The sequence below is a fragment of the Pan paniscus genome, chromosome 3 (genome assembly GCF_029289425.2).
Source record: "Pan paniscus chromosome 3, NHGRI_mPanPan1-v2.0_pri, whole genome shotgun sequence".
NCBI classification, from domain to species: Eukaryota; Metazoa; Chordata; class Mammalia; order Primates; family Hominidae; genus Pan; species Pan paniscus.
The window spans coordinates 173,900,168-173,915,323 of NC_073252.2; the positions used below are offsets into that span (position 1 = coordinate 173,900,168).

Here is a 15,156-nt window from a genome sequence, read left to right on the forward strand (position 1 = left end):
GAAAACATAAGAAAAAGTAGATTCACCATTCCTACAAAATTATGAGAAAGAACTCTTTATTCATCATGGTGAATTATGTTTATACCTTTAAAATTATTTTTGCTCATTCTGTACTAATTTATTTAATTTTGTATTTTCAACAATGCCTGGCATAGGAGTTTAATAAACAAATTGAATGGAAAAGAAATGTTCTTTAACACAATTATGGAAAAGACACCACTCTATTTATTATTGAAATACATCCAATACTAGGTGATTCTGTTTCTTTATTATGGCTAGAGATGGTGGCATCACTTCTTCAAAGCCATTTGACAGGTGCTTTTCAAGGTTTCTTGTCCATGTTTCTGATAGGTTTCATAGCAGAGTAATAAGAATGTTGTCCAGCTTGCTTCACATGTATTTCTCTATGTGAACTGCCACCACTACCTATATTTGCTGGGACATTTAAATAAGCAAAATTAAAATCAATTCATGGTTACTAAATATTCATACAAGCATCAACATGTCTAATGTATCAAATATATGCAGAATGATTGGCAAGAGGTCAAGCACAGTTAATCTAAATGCCTGGTAAACAAGAATATTTAAATCACGTATTATAGTACTCATGGATTAAAAAAAGTCTGAATGTCAGCCACTTCCAAAAGTCATCAGCCTAAAAATCTCCAGGGCTTATTTTGGTGCATCTGATACTGAATATGACCCAACTATTCTTAGATATTGCTTCAGAAAGCAGCTGAGGCAACAGTAGCACAATTTTATACTTAGATTTGACAAACGTCCATGATTCATAATACAGTTTATGGAGCTCTGATTACACTGAGGCATTCCAGCTAGCCACCCAGACTCTGTAGGTCACTCAGTTCTAATGGGAGGGGCCAGTGGCAACTAAGACATCTATATTCCATTGGCCCATAATTTTGCTAGATACTAAATTTTGGTAAACAAGTAGAGGAACTTGAGTGTTATAAAAAGAATAAAGCAAAGGTAACAACCTAACTTACAATTAATTTTGGCCCCCCTGTTTGATAATTAGAAGATTTTCAGGTGAACAGCCTGTGATTTCAGTGCCATTATATGAAATCTTAGATGGTAAAACAGAGTTACGTTCCTACAGTCTAGTGTTTTTGCTTCTCCTCCTTCCATTAACTATCAAACTATGGTAGCAGACCTGAACTATTTACTCTACTCTCTTATCAGAAACTGAAATGAAGTCCTTTGAACAAATTTAGAAAAAATTATTTAACACTTAATAGTTCTCATCCATATAATTACCAAAGCTGAATCCACATCATTCATTAATTTACTATGTGCCTAGATTAAGAGAATCCAAGTATATTATCTGGAACAGGATTGAGACAAGTAAAAAAAAATAAATGTATGTTCACCTTCCCATCCTGATCTACCTTTTCCAATGAAGGCTTCCATAAACCCATCTCTTTTTCCAAAGAGAGCAAGACTATTGAGATGAAAGCGAATCATAAAAGAGCATCCAGAGAATCATAAAAAAGAGCAGTAGAGAATAAAGTGGGAGGAGTTATTTATGGCCACTTATACATTATTAAAATTGTAAAAGCAAAAATTCATTTTACTTGGAATCCTGATCTGAAGTAACGATACCATGTAGTTTTTCTAAAAACTCATATGTGAACCTTGAAGATTTTCAAAAAAGATAACAAAAATGAGAAATACTCTTTAGCAATTCAAATATCAGCAGGCATCAGTTTTTGTCTCTGGCCTATTTGCATCTCTTTCTTATACTGGAAGGAAGCCGTGCTGTGACTCATTACTACTCTTTTCTACCTTTTCACTGCAGGTCCCAAAGCAGGTGACCCTGCTCTTTCCCTTTCCCAGTGAAATTCAGTTAATCATAAGGGGAACGAGGCAAGCAAGTTAAACACAAAAACAAAACTTACCTGCAGTTTCCTTTCCATACCTCCTGATCCCCTCCTCCTATGCTCACCCTACCACTGTGGCTTCACCTCCCTCCCTGCTGGAACTTTCACCACAAATGTCACCAACAGAAGAAGGTTGAGGCAGGCTGAAGGAGAGGATATATTCCTAGAATCTAAAGGTGAAACTATGGATGCATTTTATTCATGGAAACATTGTTATCCACTTCCGTTGGATTCTATTATGTTTACTATGCCTCAGGTGGATGAAGAGTTAAAGGGATTTTGATGGGCTGGCCTGATGTTTGGACATTAAAAAGTGTGCTATGAGGAACACTAGTTCTACAAGGCCACCAAACAAAGCAAAACCAAATAGTGATGTGTGATCAAATAGAGTTTGGAAAACACTTCATTCTGCTTCTCTCCCCTTTAATATTTACAATGCATATTAGCATATTAAAGGTTCTGAGAAATCATAAGTTTTTTTTTTGTTTTTTTAAAAAAAGGAACATTGGCACTGCTCTCAAAGACTCTATGTATACGAATAACTTTTATCCCCGGCGAAATCCCTCAACACGTCAGGAAACATAATCTGTAGCAGAAGTCCACACACATTTTCTGTAAAGGGCTGGAGAGTAAATATTTTAGGCTTTGTGGTAGGGTTGCCAGATAAAATATAGGACACCTAGTTAAATTTGAATTTCAGATAAATAATGAATAATTTTTAGTAAAAGTGTGTCCTAAATATGTCCTCAGAGGTATTTGTTGCATTGCCCTGTGTTTTTGTTTGCTAAATCTGGCAACTCAACTTTCTAGACTAGACAGTCACCTTGGCAACTACTCAACCCAACTGTTGAAGGGTCAAAGCAGCCGTAAGCAAGGCATAAAATGAGCAGGAGTGGCTCTGTTCCCTGTTATTTATGAGCACGGGAACTTGAATTTCATAGCATTTTTATGTGTCAGGAATTACTATTTTTCTTTTGATTTTTTTTTTTAACCATGAAATCCTAGCAGTTTGGGAGGCCAAGGAGGGTGGACTGCCTGAGCTCAGGAGTTCAAGACCAGCCTGGGCAACACGGTGAAACCCCATCTCTACTAAAATACAAAAAATTAGCCAGGCGTGGCACCGTGCGTTGTAGTCCCAGCTACTCAGGAGGCTGAGTCAGGAGAATCGCTTGAACCCAGGAGGTGGAAGTTGCAGTGAGCCGAGATCGCACCACTGCACTCCAGCCTGGGTGACAGAGTGAGACTCCGTCTCCAAAAAAGAAAAAAAGTAAAAACTATTTTTAACTTGTGAACTATACAAAAACAGGCAACAGGCTGAATTTGGACCATGGGCTACAGTTTCCTGTAGTATAAATGCTTTTTGAATTAACAGGGTTTAATCAAGTGACTTCTTGTAATACAACTGATTGAGAATTCTTAGTATGCAAGTATCTATATCTGTCTCAGGACTGACTGACTCATCCTCTGACTACTGAAGAACTGAGCTTTGAACTCTAATGAGCCTGACGTGTTTCCAACTCACCTATTTAAGCATAAATCAGAACTCAGTGGATCTGATTGTAGCAGGCTAGGGAGGGGGCAGCGACTTAGCAGACGACATGTTCCCTTCACTTATCATAAAGAACTGCATACCAGTGTAATTGACAGTGTAGGACTGAATGTTGACCTACACCAACATTTTAACTATTTAACCGTTTTTTAAAACTTTAATTGAAGAAAGTCAAGCAAAAAAAAAATCAATTTTAAGAAGCAAAGAGTTAAAACTTACGTAAAACAGGGACAACTCTTCCTCTTTTAACTTTTAAATTATATCTGCGCCCAGAGGCTTGGGCAGGAAGGTGATTGAGAGTAACTTCTCCCACTGTTGGTTTCACATCAAACCATTCTATAAAATATGAACACAAAAGTTATTTCTTAAAAAGCCATAATGGCCATTGTCAAAATAAGATGCCATAATTTAAAAATTAAGTAAATTATTTAAATTTCTGTTTATCATATTCCTGAGTAGTGTGAATACCTAGGTTAATAGTCCCTCCCCACATTGCTCACAATATATTTAATACACAAAATAGTTACTTTAAAGGTAATATATTTATGTTCCTGTTAGTCTTTGGTAAGTTTTTATTCAATTATAATGTATATACAAAAAGGTAAACAAACAGTAAGTGTAATTCACTCCAATGAATTTGTGAGTGAATACACTTAGGGTACCATCATCCAGATCAAGAAATGATGTGTTACCAGTACCCCAAAGCCCCCTCATGTCTTTCCAAGACAGTATTCTAAAAGGAAAATGCTATCCTGACTTCTATCATTATAGGTTAGTTTTATGTATTTTTATATTTGATAAAATCATACAGTATCTTTCATTTTGCACATATCTTGTACTATAAAAATTGTGAATTAAAATTATTTCCATGTTTCCCATATTTCTTTTTAACTAATCCTGTAAACTGAAATACTTGAGCAATTTCCTTGTGCTTCTAAAGATCACTTCCTCCTCTGCAACTCATCCTTCACTGAGGCTTGAAGAAGTTGCTAAGTTAATTCCTACTCACCAGTCATGCTCTGTCAACACTAAACACAACTCTGGCCAGTAACACTGCCAGAACTATAGTTATCACAATTAATTACTTTGGCCACAAATGAGAAATGTTTAAAATCAGCAGTCTCAGGAATCAAGACTGGAAAAAGAGCACTGCTCAAGAATTGGAAGGGTTTAGATGATCTGTAGCTAAAGAAAAAATGTGTTCAAAAGACAACAGAGATACAGGTTAGTTTTCTACAAAGATAGACTTTTAAACAGAAAAGTCAATGATGCCTGATTTGTGGTGTTAAAATATAACTGGACAGAACTGAAATGCTAGACAACAAAAGAACTGAAAGGAGGTGAAGGGGTGGCAGCGAGGGATCAGTGTCATAGTGTTCTAAGGTCCTTGCAGTTTCAGGAAGAGAGTAAAGATTAATTTTAGACTAAGATAAATATGCATGCTAAAATGTATAGATTAGCACTAAAAAGAGTAGAGATTTAAAATGTTCAAAATTAGTGGGAAAAAAAAATCTTCAGAAAAAAACTTAGTCCAAAAGAAGAAAAGATAGGTAAGATGAAAAGAAGAAACAGAAAAAGAGAAAAAAAAAACTCAAAATAGTATGTTAGATATGAATACATATAACAACGGGCAGTATTAATAAATTCATAACAATAAATCACTGTAAATGAAATAGAAACAATACTTCATAGAAGAACAAATTTTAGGACTTTACAAAGTATCAACACTAATTATAAAGCAATAATAATTAAGACAAGATGCTGAAGTGACACACATGTAGACAAACTGGAACAGAAGGTTCAGAAACAGACCCATACATACATGCAAACTGAAACATGAGAGGGCATTACAAATAAGTGGGAAAAGAACAGACTACTCAAAACATGCAGCTGAGGCAATTGGTTCTTCATGTGGATTGCAGATGAAGTAACAGTGTAGCAGGACAAGCCGCAGACAAAACCCCTCAGACACCAAGTTAAAGAAGGAAGCAGTTTATTCGTCCGGGAGCTTCAGCAAGACCCCTGTCTCAAGAGCTGAGCTCTCTGAGTGAGCAATTCCTGTCCCTTTTAAGGGTTCACAACTCTAAGGGGGTGCACGTGAGAGGGTCCTGATGGATTGAGCAAGCAGCGGGTACGTGACTGGGGGCTGCATGCACCGGTAATTAGAATGGAACAGAACAGGACAGGGATCTTCACAGTGCTTTTCTTTACAATGTCTATAATCTACAGATAACACAACCGATTAGGTCAGGGGTCGACCTTTAACTACCAGGCCCAGGGCGCGGCACTGGGCTGTCTGCCTGTGGATTTCATTTCTGCCTTTTAGTTTTTACTTCTTCTTTCTTTGGAGGCAAAATTGGGCATAAGACGATATGGGGGGTGGTCTCCTCCCTTAACAGATTACAGGTTTTCACTTTAATCAATTTAAACCTTAAAAGGTTTCACTTTAATCAATTTAAATATAGGAGGATATATTTATAATCTCATTATGGGAACAGTGTTAACTATGAAGCTTGTATTTGATTTTCATTCCTGCCATAACAAATTACCACAAATATCATGACTTAAAACAGCCATTTTTATCTCATGGTACAGAAGTCTGTGTCCTCTATTTAGAGTCTCACGAGGCTGAAAGCAAGGTATTGGCAGGGCTGCATTCCTTTCTGGAAGTTCTGGGGATGAATCTTCTCCCAGGCTCACTCAGCTCTTTGGCAGAATGCACTTTCTTATGTTTGCAGGACTAAGGCCCCTGTTTATTGCCTGGCTGTCAGCCCAAGGTAATTCTTTGCTCCTGGAAGCTGCACCACATACCTTCTCATGCTTTCCATGTTGTCCCTTGTAGCAATAGCAGGTTGAGAGCCTATCACACTCCAGATCTCTTACTTCTCCTTCTGCTACATGTGTCTTGATTCCAGTTGAAGAAAGATCTCTGCTTCTAAGGGTTTGTGTGATTAGATCAGGTCTGCCTGAATAAGCCAGCATACACACCCTATCTTGGGGTCCATAACTTTACATCTGCAAAGTCTCTTTGCCATGTAAAGTATCATATTCACAGGTTTCAGGGATTAGGACATGGATAGCAGGGGGGCTCATTCTGCCTACTACAGAGTTTCATAAAATCAACTAAACTTAAAAATATATATGAATGAAATAAAAAATAATATTTAAATAGTATGTGTAGGTAAATGAAATAAAGAATAATATATAAATAGTATGTATAGATTTTTTTTTTTTGAGACAGAGTCTCACTTTATCGCCCAGGCTGGAGTGCAGTGGCACAATCTCGGCTCACTGCAACCTAAGCCTCCTGGGTTCAAGCCATTCTCCTGCTTCAGCCTCCCCAGTAGCTGGGATTACAGGCACATGCCACCATGCCCAGCTAATTTTTGTGTTTTTAGTAGAGACGGGATTTCACCATGTTGGTCAGGCTGGTCTCAAACTTTTGACCTCGTGATCCGCCTGCCTTGGCCTCCCAAAGTGCTGGGATTACAGGCGTGAGCCACCGCGCCCGGCCTAGATTTTTAAGTCAAGGAAATTATAAACAAAGGCAGCAGGATGATAGTTACTCTTGGAAGGGAATGTGGAGAATGCAGTCCGAGGACACAAAGGGGAAGGTAAAGGGATTAGTAATGTTCTATTTCTTAACCTGTGTAGGGATATACAAAATGTGTTTTCATCGTTAGTCATCTTCTTTAAATTGTACATATACATTATATACGTGCATGTGTGATAAATATCACAGCAAAATTTTAATGTTTAAAAACATGCAAAATGTTTCAAGATAAAACTCTTCTCATTAATAACCTGAATCATGTCTTTATTCATGAATTTATGAGTAAAGCCAGAGATGAGAAAAATCAAGGAAGAGAAAACAAAATATAAGAGATGGAAGAATGGACAAGAGTAAGGAAGGACAAAACCTAAAATATCCATCTCACAATTTTAGGAGATGTTAAAATTGGTGCTTTCCTCTCTGGCTAGAAACCAGAGAGAAAATGGTTTTCTTCAGAAAAAGTTCACAGGGGAGAGAAATCCTAATGACCTACATCTGCCTCTTTTCCCGAATGTTTGGGTGCCACAGAAATGATGCGGTCTCTAGATGTCTGGAATCAAGTGAAATAAAATTTCAATACATGAGTGGTATCCTGAGTAAACTGCCAGAAAAACAAACAAAAACATGTAGAGTGAAAGTTCAATTACTCTGCAACCTGCCCGTGACTCTGGCAAATGCAGATGGCAAATGCTTTGTTTGGGTACTTAGAGAATGATTTCAGTGATACGTCTGGAAAGTTGCCATGATTGCCCCAATCTGCTCTACCATCTACATCCGAACAAGCCTACTATGGAAAGGATAACATTGTCCACACTGTAGAAAGCATCCACAGTGAATCATAGTAATCCAGGCTTTTCCCAAGGGATGAGTGTCCTGCTTAACTCTTAAACTCCTTAGTTACTTGATATATGAACTTGTTTCTTGTGAAAGGTTACAAGAATTTTTCATACACATATACGTTTCTAAAAAGAAGTGTCTGTATACTGTGTTAACTTATGCCTTCACCAAAAAGATTGATTTATAAACCACTCCAATGCTAATAAATCATTTCACTGCTAGCATTAAAGAAGTAATTTCCCTTTAAACCAGTTACAGAAGATAGCAAAATGGGCCAGTGCCGACATTTCTTTCATCTGTGCTCAAGAATAGCCTGATAGAGCTTGGAAGAACTCAGCTGTTTCCAAGGAAAACTTACCTGGATTCAATTTTCTGCCTAATTTTCTTTGCAACATATGTAAAAGGATGAGGAACTCCGCTTTAAGTTCATTGGTCAGCATGTTGGGATTGCTTAGTAATTCTGATAACCTAATGTTATCTTTAATAGACTTCGAAACTGTAGACCTGGAAACCAGGGGTAAACGCATCTGGTAACTATAGTCCGTGAAATTCACAAAGTCATCCTGGATACTTTTAATTCTGGAAATAAAAAATAAAATACTGTTGATAAGCAACATTTTAGCAATGAGTTTTATATTATCAAAAGTTTCACATTAAATTGTGTTACTAGGAAATTACAAAGAACTTACTCTCGATGTGTTAATAAAGTGTAAACCTCTTCTATCAATATTTCAGGCACTCCAGCTTTACAATGAATTGTTCCATGGATTAGTTCTTTAGGTAATTTAAATTTTTTTCTTGCCAGGAACTTTAATAGTAGAAAGAAAATGTTTTTATCATAAGAAATTTTATAAAAATCTCCAAGTACTATGAATTCACTTTAATCTCCCTTTTATTTACCTTTGAAGTAATTTTTGTGTTTAACACGTTAGTTATTAAAAGATAATATTCAGCAGGAAAACCAATCAGTATATATCATGCTAATGGAAATAATTATGCTCAGTTTCATAGGTGACTCATGACATAAACAGTTGGAATTTAATAAACTTTGTAATACACAGGAACAAGCTGCCAACTCAGTATCACACAGTCACACACATACACGTAGAGATCCAGGAAATTAGCATGGCACACTTTAAAACAAACATCTTAACAGTTAAAAGTGTAAATGATTGCTAACGTACCTTCTCCAACTGTGCCCAGTTACCCAACTTGACTTTTAAAGAGGTCCCGTTTTCAAAGGATGATAATTCAAGTTCCCAGGGGTAATATATACAGAATATTTCTGCAATTAGGAAGCCATTTGAAAAGTCTCTGATCCGTGGCAATTAGGAAATGAAATAAAGTGTAGTTAATTATGCAGTTTGTATTATTTTATAATTAATACTAGTCTAATATTCCATACTAAAAGTATCTTGTAAAGTGAGTGTTGTTGGATCGTTGCTCTAAGGAGTACCTACTGTGGAATTTTGCTAAGATTATCTACGTTTCAAAGGTTTTGGTGTTCTTTTGATGAACCCAAACTGTTAATTTGTATTTAATCCGCATTTCAACGAGATCCCCAGGTGATTCATATGCACTTTAAAATTTCAGAGGCATGGTTGTAAGGAATACTGAAGACAAATTAGTAAACTAGTCCCCCGCTTATCTGCAGTTTTGCTTTCTGCAGTTTCAGTTACCTTGGGTCAATCACAGTCGGAAAATATTAAATGGAAAATTCAAGAAATAATTTGTAACTTTTAAATTGTACTCTGTTCTGGGCAGTCTGATGAAACCTCCCTGCCTGCTCTGTGTTGCCTAGGATGTGAGTCCTCCCTTTGTCCAGAGTCTCCACGTTGTAGACATCAGTCACCTTTTAGTCATCAGATCAACTGTACAGTGTGGTGCGCTTGTGTGCAAAGTGCAAGAGCAGTGATGCTGGTGATTCAGATATGCCAGAGAGAAACCATAAAATTATTCCTTTAGGTGAAAAGATGAAAGTTCTTGACTTAATAGAAAGTTGTAAGAATGGTTACAATGGTAGGAATGAATCATATTCCTGAAATATGAAGAAAAAGAAATTCTTGATAGTTTCGCCATCACACCTCAAATTGAAAAACTTTCAGCCACAGTGTGATAAGTGCTTAGTTAAGATTTTTAAAAAGGCATTAAATTTGTGGATGGAAGACATAAACAGAAATGTGTTCTGACAGAGGGTTCTGTAGTATCCACAGTTCCAGGCATCCACTGGGGATCTTGGAACCTATACCTCTCTGATAAGGAGAGACTACTTTAAACCAGAGTTCTGCAAAAGATTCATCGCCTTTTTATAGAATTTAGTTTGCATTCCCAGAGCAAATATTAGCTGCCAGTTACATACAAAGTGCCTACAATTAAGCAGCAACTTTAAAAACTTGTTGGTAACTCTCAAACTAGATGCCATCTCCGACAAAGGGTAAACTGATCCTTAGCAGTATTTTTTTTTTTTTTTTTTTTTTTTTTGAGACAGAGTCTTACCCTGCCACCTAGGCTGGAGTGCAGCGGCATAATCTCGACTCACAGCAACCTCCGCCTCCCGGGTTCAAGCATTCTCCTGCCTGCAGCCTCCCCAGTAGCTGGGATTACAGGCACCCGCCACCACACTGGGCTAATTTTTTGTATTTTTTAGTAGAGACGGGGTTTCACCGTGTTGGTCAGGCTGTTACTCAACTCCTGACCTCAGGTGATCCGCCTGCCTCGGCTCCCAAAATGCTGGGATTACAGGCATGAGCAACTGTGCCCGGCCGTCCTTACCAGTATTAATGCCCAATATCACTAAAGAAAAAGCTTTGACTATTTTAATATTTTTGTAGTCACCAAAGCATTCTATATTGTCTACAATTTAATGATTGGTTGATTAATTGAATAAACAAGATGTTTCGTGGTATTTTGTTAAAGCCTTGTTCCCTAATAGTGTTTTCATGTGTGTGCGTGGGTGGGGGGGTCTTGATTTGAAACATAAGCCAGGCCAGGGTAGGCAATCTGAGGCCTGGCAGGCGGCGGAAAGCAGGCGGGGCGCCCACCGGGGGGGCCTAGGACTGGCTTACTCAAGCACCTGTTGATGTTCCTGGGGAAGAAGCTGAGATCCAGACCCTGAAGCCAACGCAGAACGGAACGAGACAAGCGGGAGCTCTTCGGCGCATGCGGATAGACCAGACACTTCTTAGGCCTCCCTCGGATGGGAGCTGCTAGCTGTGGCGAAAGTGACGGTGACTTGTCTAGGGCTGCCGCAGTCTGTGTCACATACCCTTTTTCCCGGCCGGCGGCAGCCATGGCGCTTTCTGGGTTGCTGCGGCAACAGCAGAAGGCGGGGCTGGGCCTTAAAGCTGGCGGGGCGGCCTCGTGGGGCGGGGCGGAGTCTTATGGGGCGAGACCTCAGCGCCTGCGCAAGCGCTGCAGCAGCCGCCCGTACTTCCGCTTTACTCAGATTTTGGAGCGCGGGGTCGGATATTGAGGGAGGCAAAGCTGTGGTCCCAGTGGTGTGGCTGCGGTCTGGGGAGCGCTTTCAATCTCAGATTTAGTTGGCCTCACTGTTAACCTATTTAGAGCTTTTTTTTTCTTATGTCATCGTTCATAAGTTTTGTATTTTAAATATTGTTGGTTTCTGCCCAGCCAAAGGCCTATTTTCAGTCCTCTAGTTTGAGGAGTGGTGTGAGAAGACTCCAGAGGCCAAGGACAGTTTTTGTTTGGGAATTGGAAGAGATGGGGGAAAAAAATCTTTGAAATGGAAATGAATGTCCACAAAATTTAACATAACTATTTCCTTAATTATTGCATTAAGTATTTGTAAACATTAATATTTGAAAACGATGTGTAGGTTAGATTTTCACACTTAATTAAAATCTCCTAGTAGGCATAATTCCTTCATTAATTCAACAAATATGTATTGAGTCCATATTATGTGCCACACATTCATCTAGTCACTTGGGATCTATCTGAACACAATGAAAACAACTGCAAAGTTGGCATAGGCAATTATAAATATGTAAGCTTAATTATTAAAATCCATTAAAAATTTTTACAGCCACAGTTTTTTGTTTTTTTGTTTTTTTTGTTTTTTGGTTTTTTTTTTTTGCTTGGCAGGGCACAATGGGTCATGCCTGTAATCCCAGCACTTTGGGTGGTGGAGGCGGGAGGATCGTTTGAGCTCAGGAGTTCAAGACCAGCCTGGGCAACACAAGGTGGAGAGACTTTCGCTACAAAACAAACAAACAAACAAAAAAAATAGCTGGGTGTGGTGGTGCACACCTGTAGTCTCAAGTACTCCAGATGCTGAGGTGGGAGGATTGCTTGAGCTCAGGAACTTGAGGCTGCAGAGAGCCAGGTGACAGGCCCTGTGGATACATACACATGGTAAAATATGGGATAGATCTTGATAATGATACTATGTAATATTTTTAATGTTTATTCATATACATGCTTATTAATAAAGTAAACCAATGTGTTCTGTATGTGGTTAAAAAAGAAAACCAAAACTGAAGCTATGTAAGTGTTTCCTGTTAGGCTAAAAAAGTTGTAATGAATGATTCATTCATTCTGTAAACCTTTTCTGAGGAAGTATCCTGGAGTATGTGCTAGATCTTTACCATCCAGTATGGTAGCCACTAGCCACATGTGGCTATTTAAACTTAAATTTAAATAAACTCAGTTCCACTGGCTACATTTCACCTGCTCAATAGCCATATGTAGCTAGTAGCTGCCATGTTGGGTAGGACAGACACAGCACTGTTCCATCACTACAGGAATTTCGATTGGACAGCTCTGTGCGGCAGATCATTTATAAGAGATTCAGAGATAGAAATATCAGTGAAAAGATTACATACACTGAAAAGCTCTGCCATGGTAAAAATATGTTAGCACCAGAAAGGAAGCAAATACTTTGGCCTGGGAGAGTGTAAGAAGTCCTCTCAAAAGAGATGACCATTAATTTGGATCTTAGAAGGTGGTATTTTAAGCTGATTAAGATGAAAGCTTTGAATAGCCATTTCTACTGTGAAAGGAAATTAAATCTTGGGACCCCCCCCCCGCCACCTCCCCCAAATCACTAAGCTAAAGGGAAAAGTCAAAGTGGGAACTGCTTAGGGCAAACCTGCCTCCTATTCTATTCAAAGTCACCGCTTAGCTCACTGAGCTAAATGCTTACCTGATTGTCTACTCTGGAAAGGCTCATCAGAAACTCAACAGAATGCAACCATTTGTCTCCCATCTACCTATGACCTGGAAGCCCCCTCCCTGCTTGAGTTGTCCTGCCTTTGCTTCTAGTTGTCCCACCTTTTCCAGACCAAATCAATGTTCATCTTCCACATGTCGATTGAAGTCTCATGTCTCCCTAAAATGTATAAAACCAAACTGCCCTGACCACCTTGGGCACATGTCAGGACCTCCTAAGGCTGTGTCACAGGTGCTCATCCTCAACCTTGGCAAAATAAACTTTCTAAATTAACTGAGACCTGTCTCAGAGTTTCTGGGTTCACACTACCTTTTATTAGCTATATGACTTTGGGCAAGTTATTTAACATTTGTATTTGTAAAATATGGAAATAAATAGGATACACCACAGAGCTGTAGAGATTAAATAAGTGAAATCTATAAAGAGCCTAAAACAATGTGCAGCACATAGTGCTCAATAAGCATAGATGATTGCTTTAAAGGTGATCTTGGAAATTTATTTGGATGATGAAGGGGCAATCTCACACAGAGTGACTAATGGGAGCAATTGCATAGAAATATGAGGGGTTTTTTAAATGAGTTTTAGGAAAGAACAGAACCCATTAGGGTTAGAGAAAGTGTTTAGGCATTATCAACCAAAGAGACATTGTCAACCAAAGGTTTAGATGATAATGGCTAGAGAGGTAGGTTAGATCTATAGGTTAGGGTTTATTTGTTTTTGTTTTTGAGACAGAGTCATGCTGTTGCGCAGGCTGGAGTGTGGTGGCATGCTCAGGGCTCACTGCAGCCTTGACCTCCTGGACTCAAGTGAACCTCCCACCCCAGCCTCTCATCTCAGCCTCCCAAGTAGCTGGGACTACAGGTGCAAACCACAATGATTGGTCAGTTTTTACATTTTTTATAGAGACGGGTCTTGAACTTGTGGGCTTGAGGAATCAATCCTCCAGACTTGGCCTTCCAAAGTGCAGCAATTACAGGCATGAGCCACCACGCCCAGCTAGATTGGGGCTTAACTGTAAACAGTTTTGCTAAAGAGTTGGAAATCTTCCTGTAATCAGTGTGCCAATTGTTAAGCAAATACATCCCTGTTAGAAACACTCCCTTCTCTGTTCTCAGTTCTGTGATGCCGGAGTTGGAACGCTGCGGCATTTTCTCCTTTGCTGGGTGGATGGTAAATTCTGCCAATATGGGGAGTGAGAGAGTGGCCAGGAGGTGGGAAGCAGGGATTTGCTATTTCTCTGCTTGCTGTTCAAGCCCCTGTGTCACCATGGCAACAAAGCTTCACCTGGCCGGGGCAGTGGGTTCCAGTCTCCAGTATGGTTGGTTGGTTGGTTGGTTTAGCACTCCTGGAGCAAGTTTCATCATACTCTCTCCGAGGTTTTAGCAACCACCAAGAAGTGGCCCTCCTTGGAAGTCTGAGACCCAATTTTACTCTTGGACTGCTCATGTGAGCTCCTGAAGTATTAGCACCAGCTGTGTACGCCCCATCCTCAGAAGTCTAAGTCTTGAGGCTCTTAAGCCTCCAACTCTTACGTTCTTATAACCCCAACTTCTTCCCTGGGGGTGGTAATTGCTTCCTGAAGTGTCTAGCTCTGTGTTAATTTGATGGTCCCATTTTAGTTTTTCGGTTCTTCAACACCACCAGTTCCTTATAAAGCTGATGCAGGTTTGAACAACAGGATTTGGAACTGCACGGGTCCACTAATATGTGGATTTTCTTCCACCTCTGCCAACCCCAAGACAGCAGGACCAATCCCTCCTCTTCCTCCTTCTCCTTAGCCTACTCAGTGTGAAGACAAGGATGAAGATCTTTCTGACGATCCACTTCCACTTAATGAATAGTTAATATATTTCGCTTCTTTATGATTTTCTTAATAACATTTTCTTTTCTCTAGCTTACTTTATTGTAAGAATACAGTACATAATATATATCACACAAAATATGTGTTAATTGATGTTTATGTTATTGGTAAGACTTCCAACAGTAGGCTATTAATAGTTATGTCTTTGGGGAGTCTACAGTTGGGTTTTCTACCATGCAGGACGTCGGTCCCCCTAATCTTAATGTTGTTCAAGGATCAGCTGTTAAAATTCTTGCTGTTGAATACATGGAATTAGTTCTGTTTTCCTGA

At 39.0% G+C, this 15,156-nt stretch overlaps 2 protein-coding genes across 2 annotated transcripts in view; both read right to left on the minus strand.

The window, feature by feature from the left end:
* Positions 1-41: 41 nt before the first annotated feature.
* On the minus strand, positions 42-11,267 carry SPATA4 (spermatogenesis associated 4). Its single transcript, XM_034959450.2, has 6 exons — positions 10,911-11,267; positions 9,022-9,151; positions 8,527-8,645; positions 8,196-8,416; positions 3,667-3,783; positions 42-435 (listed from the first exon to the last, which is right to left on the minus strand). Exons 1-6 carry the CDS (start codon positions 11,126-11,128, stop codon positions 323-325), a joined length of 918 nt encoding a protein of 305 aa, XP_034815341.1. The 5' UTR covers positions 11,129-11,267; the 3' UTR covers positions 42-322.
* A 662-nt stretch (positions 11,268-11,929) lies between these two features.
* ASB5 (ankyrin repeat and SOCS box containing 5) overlaps positions 11,930-15,156 on the minus strand; it is a 72,583-nt gene continuing 69,356 nt past the window's right edge. Inside the window, exon 10 of the transcript XR_010112076.1 lies at positions 11,930-12,189. The gene's annotated coding sequence lies outside the window, so the exon portion shown is untranslated. The remainder of the gene's footprint in view (positions 12,190-15,156) is intronic.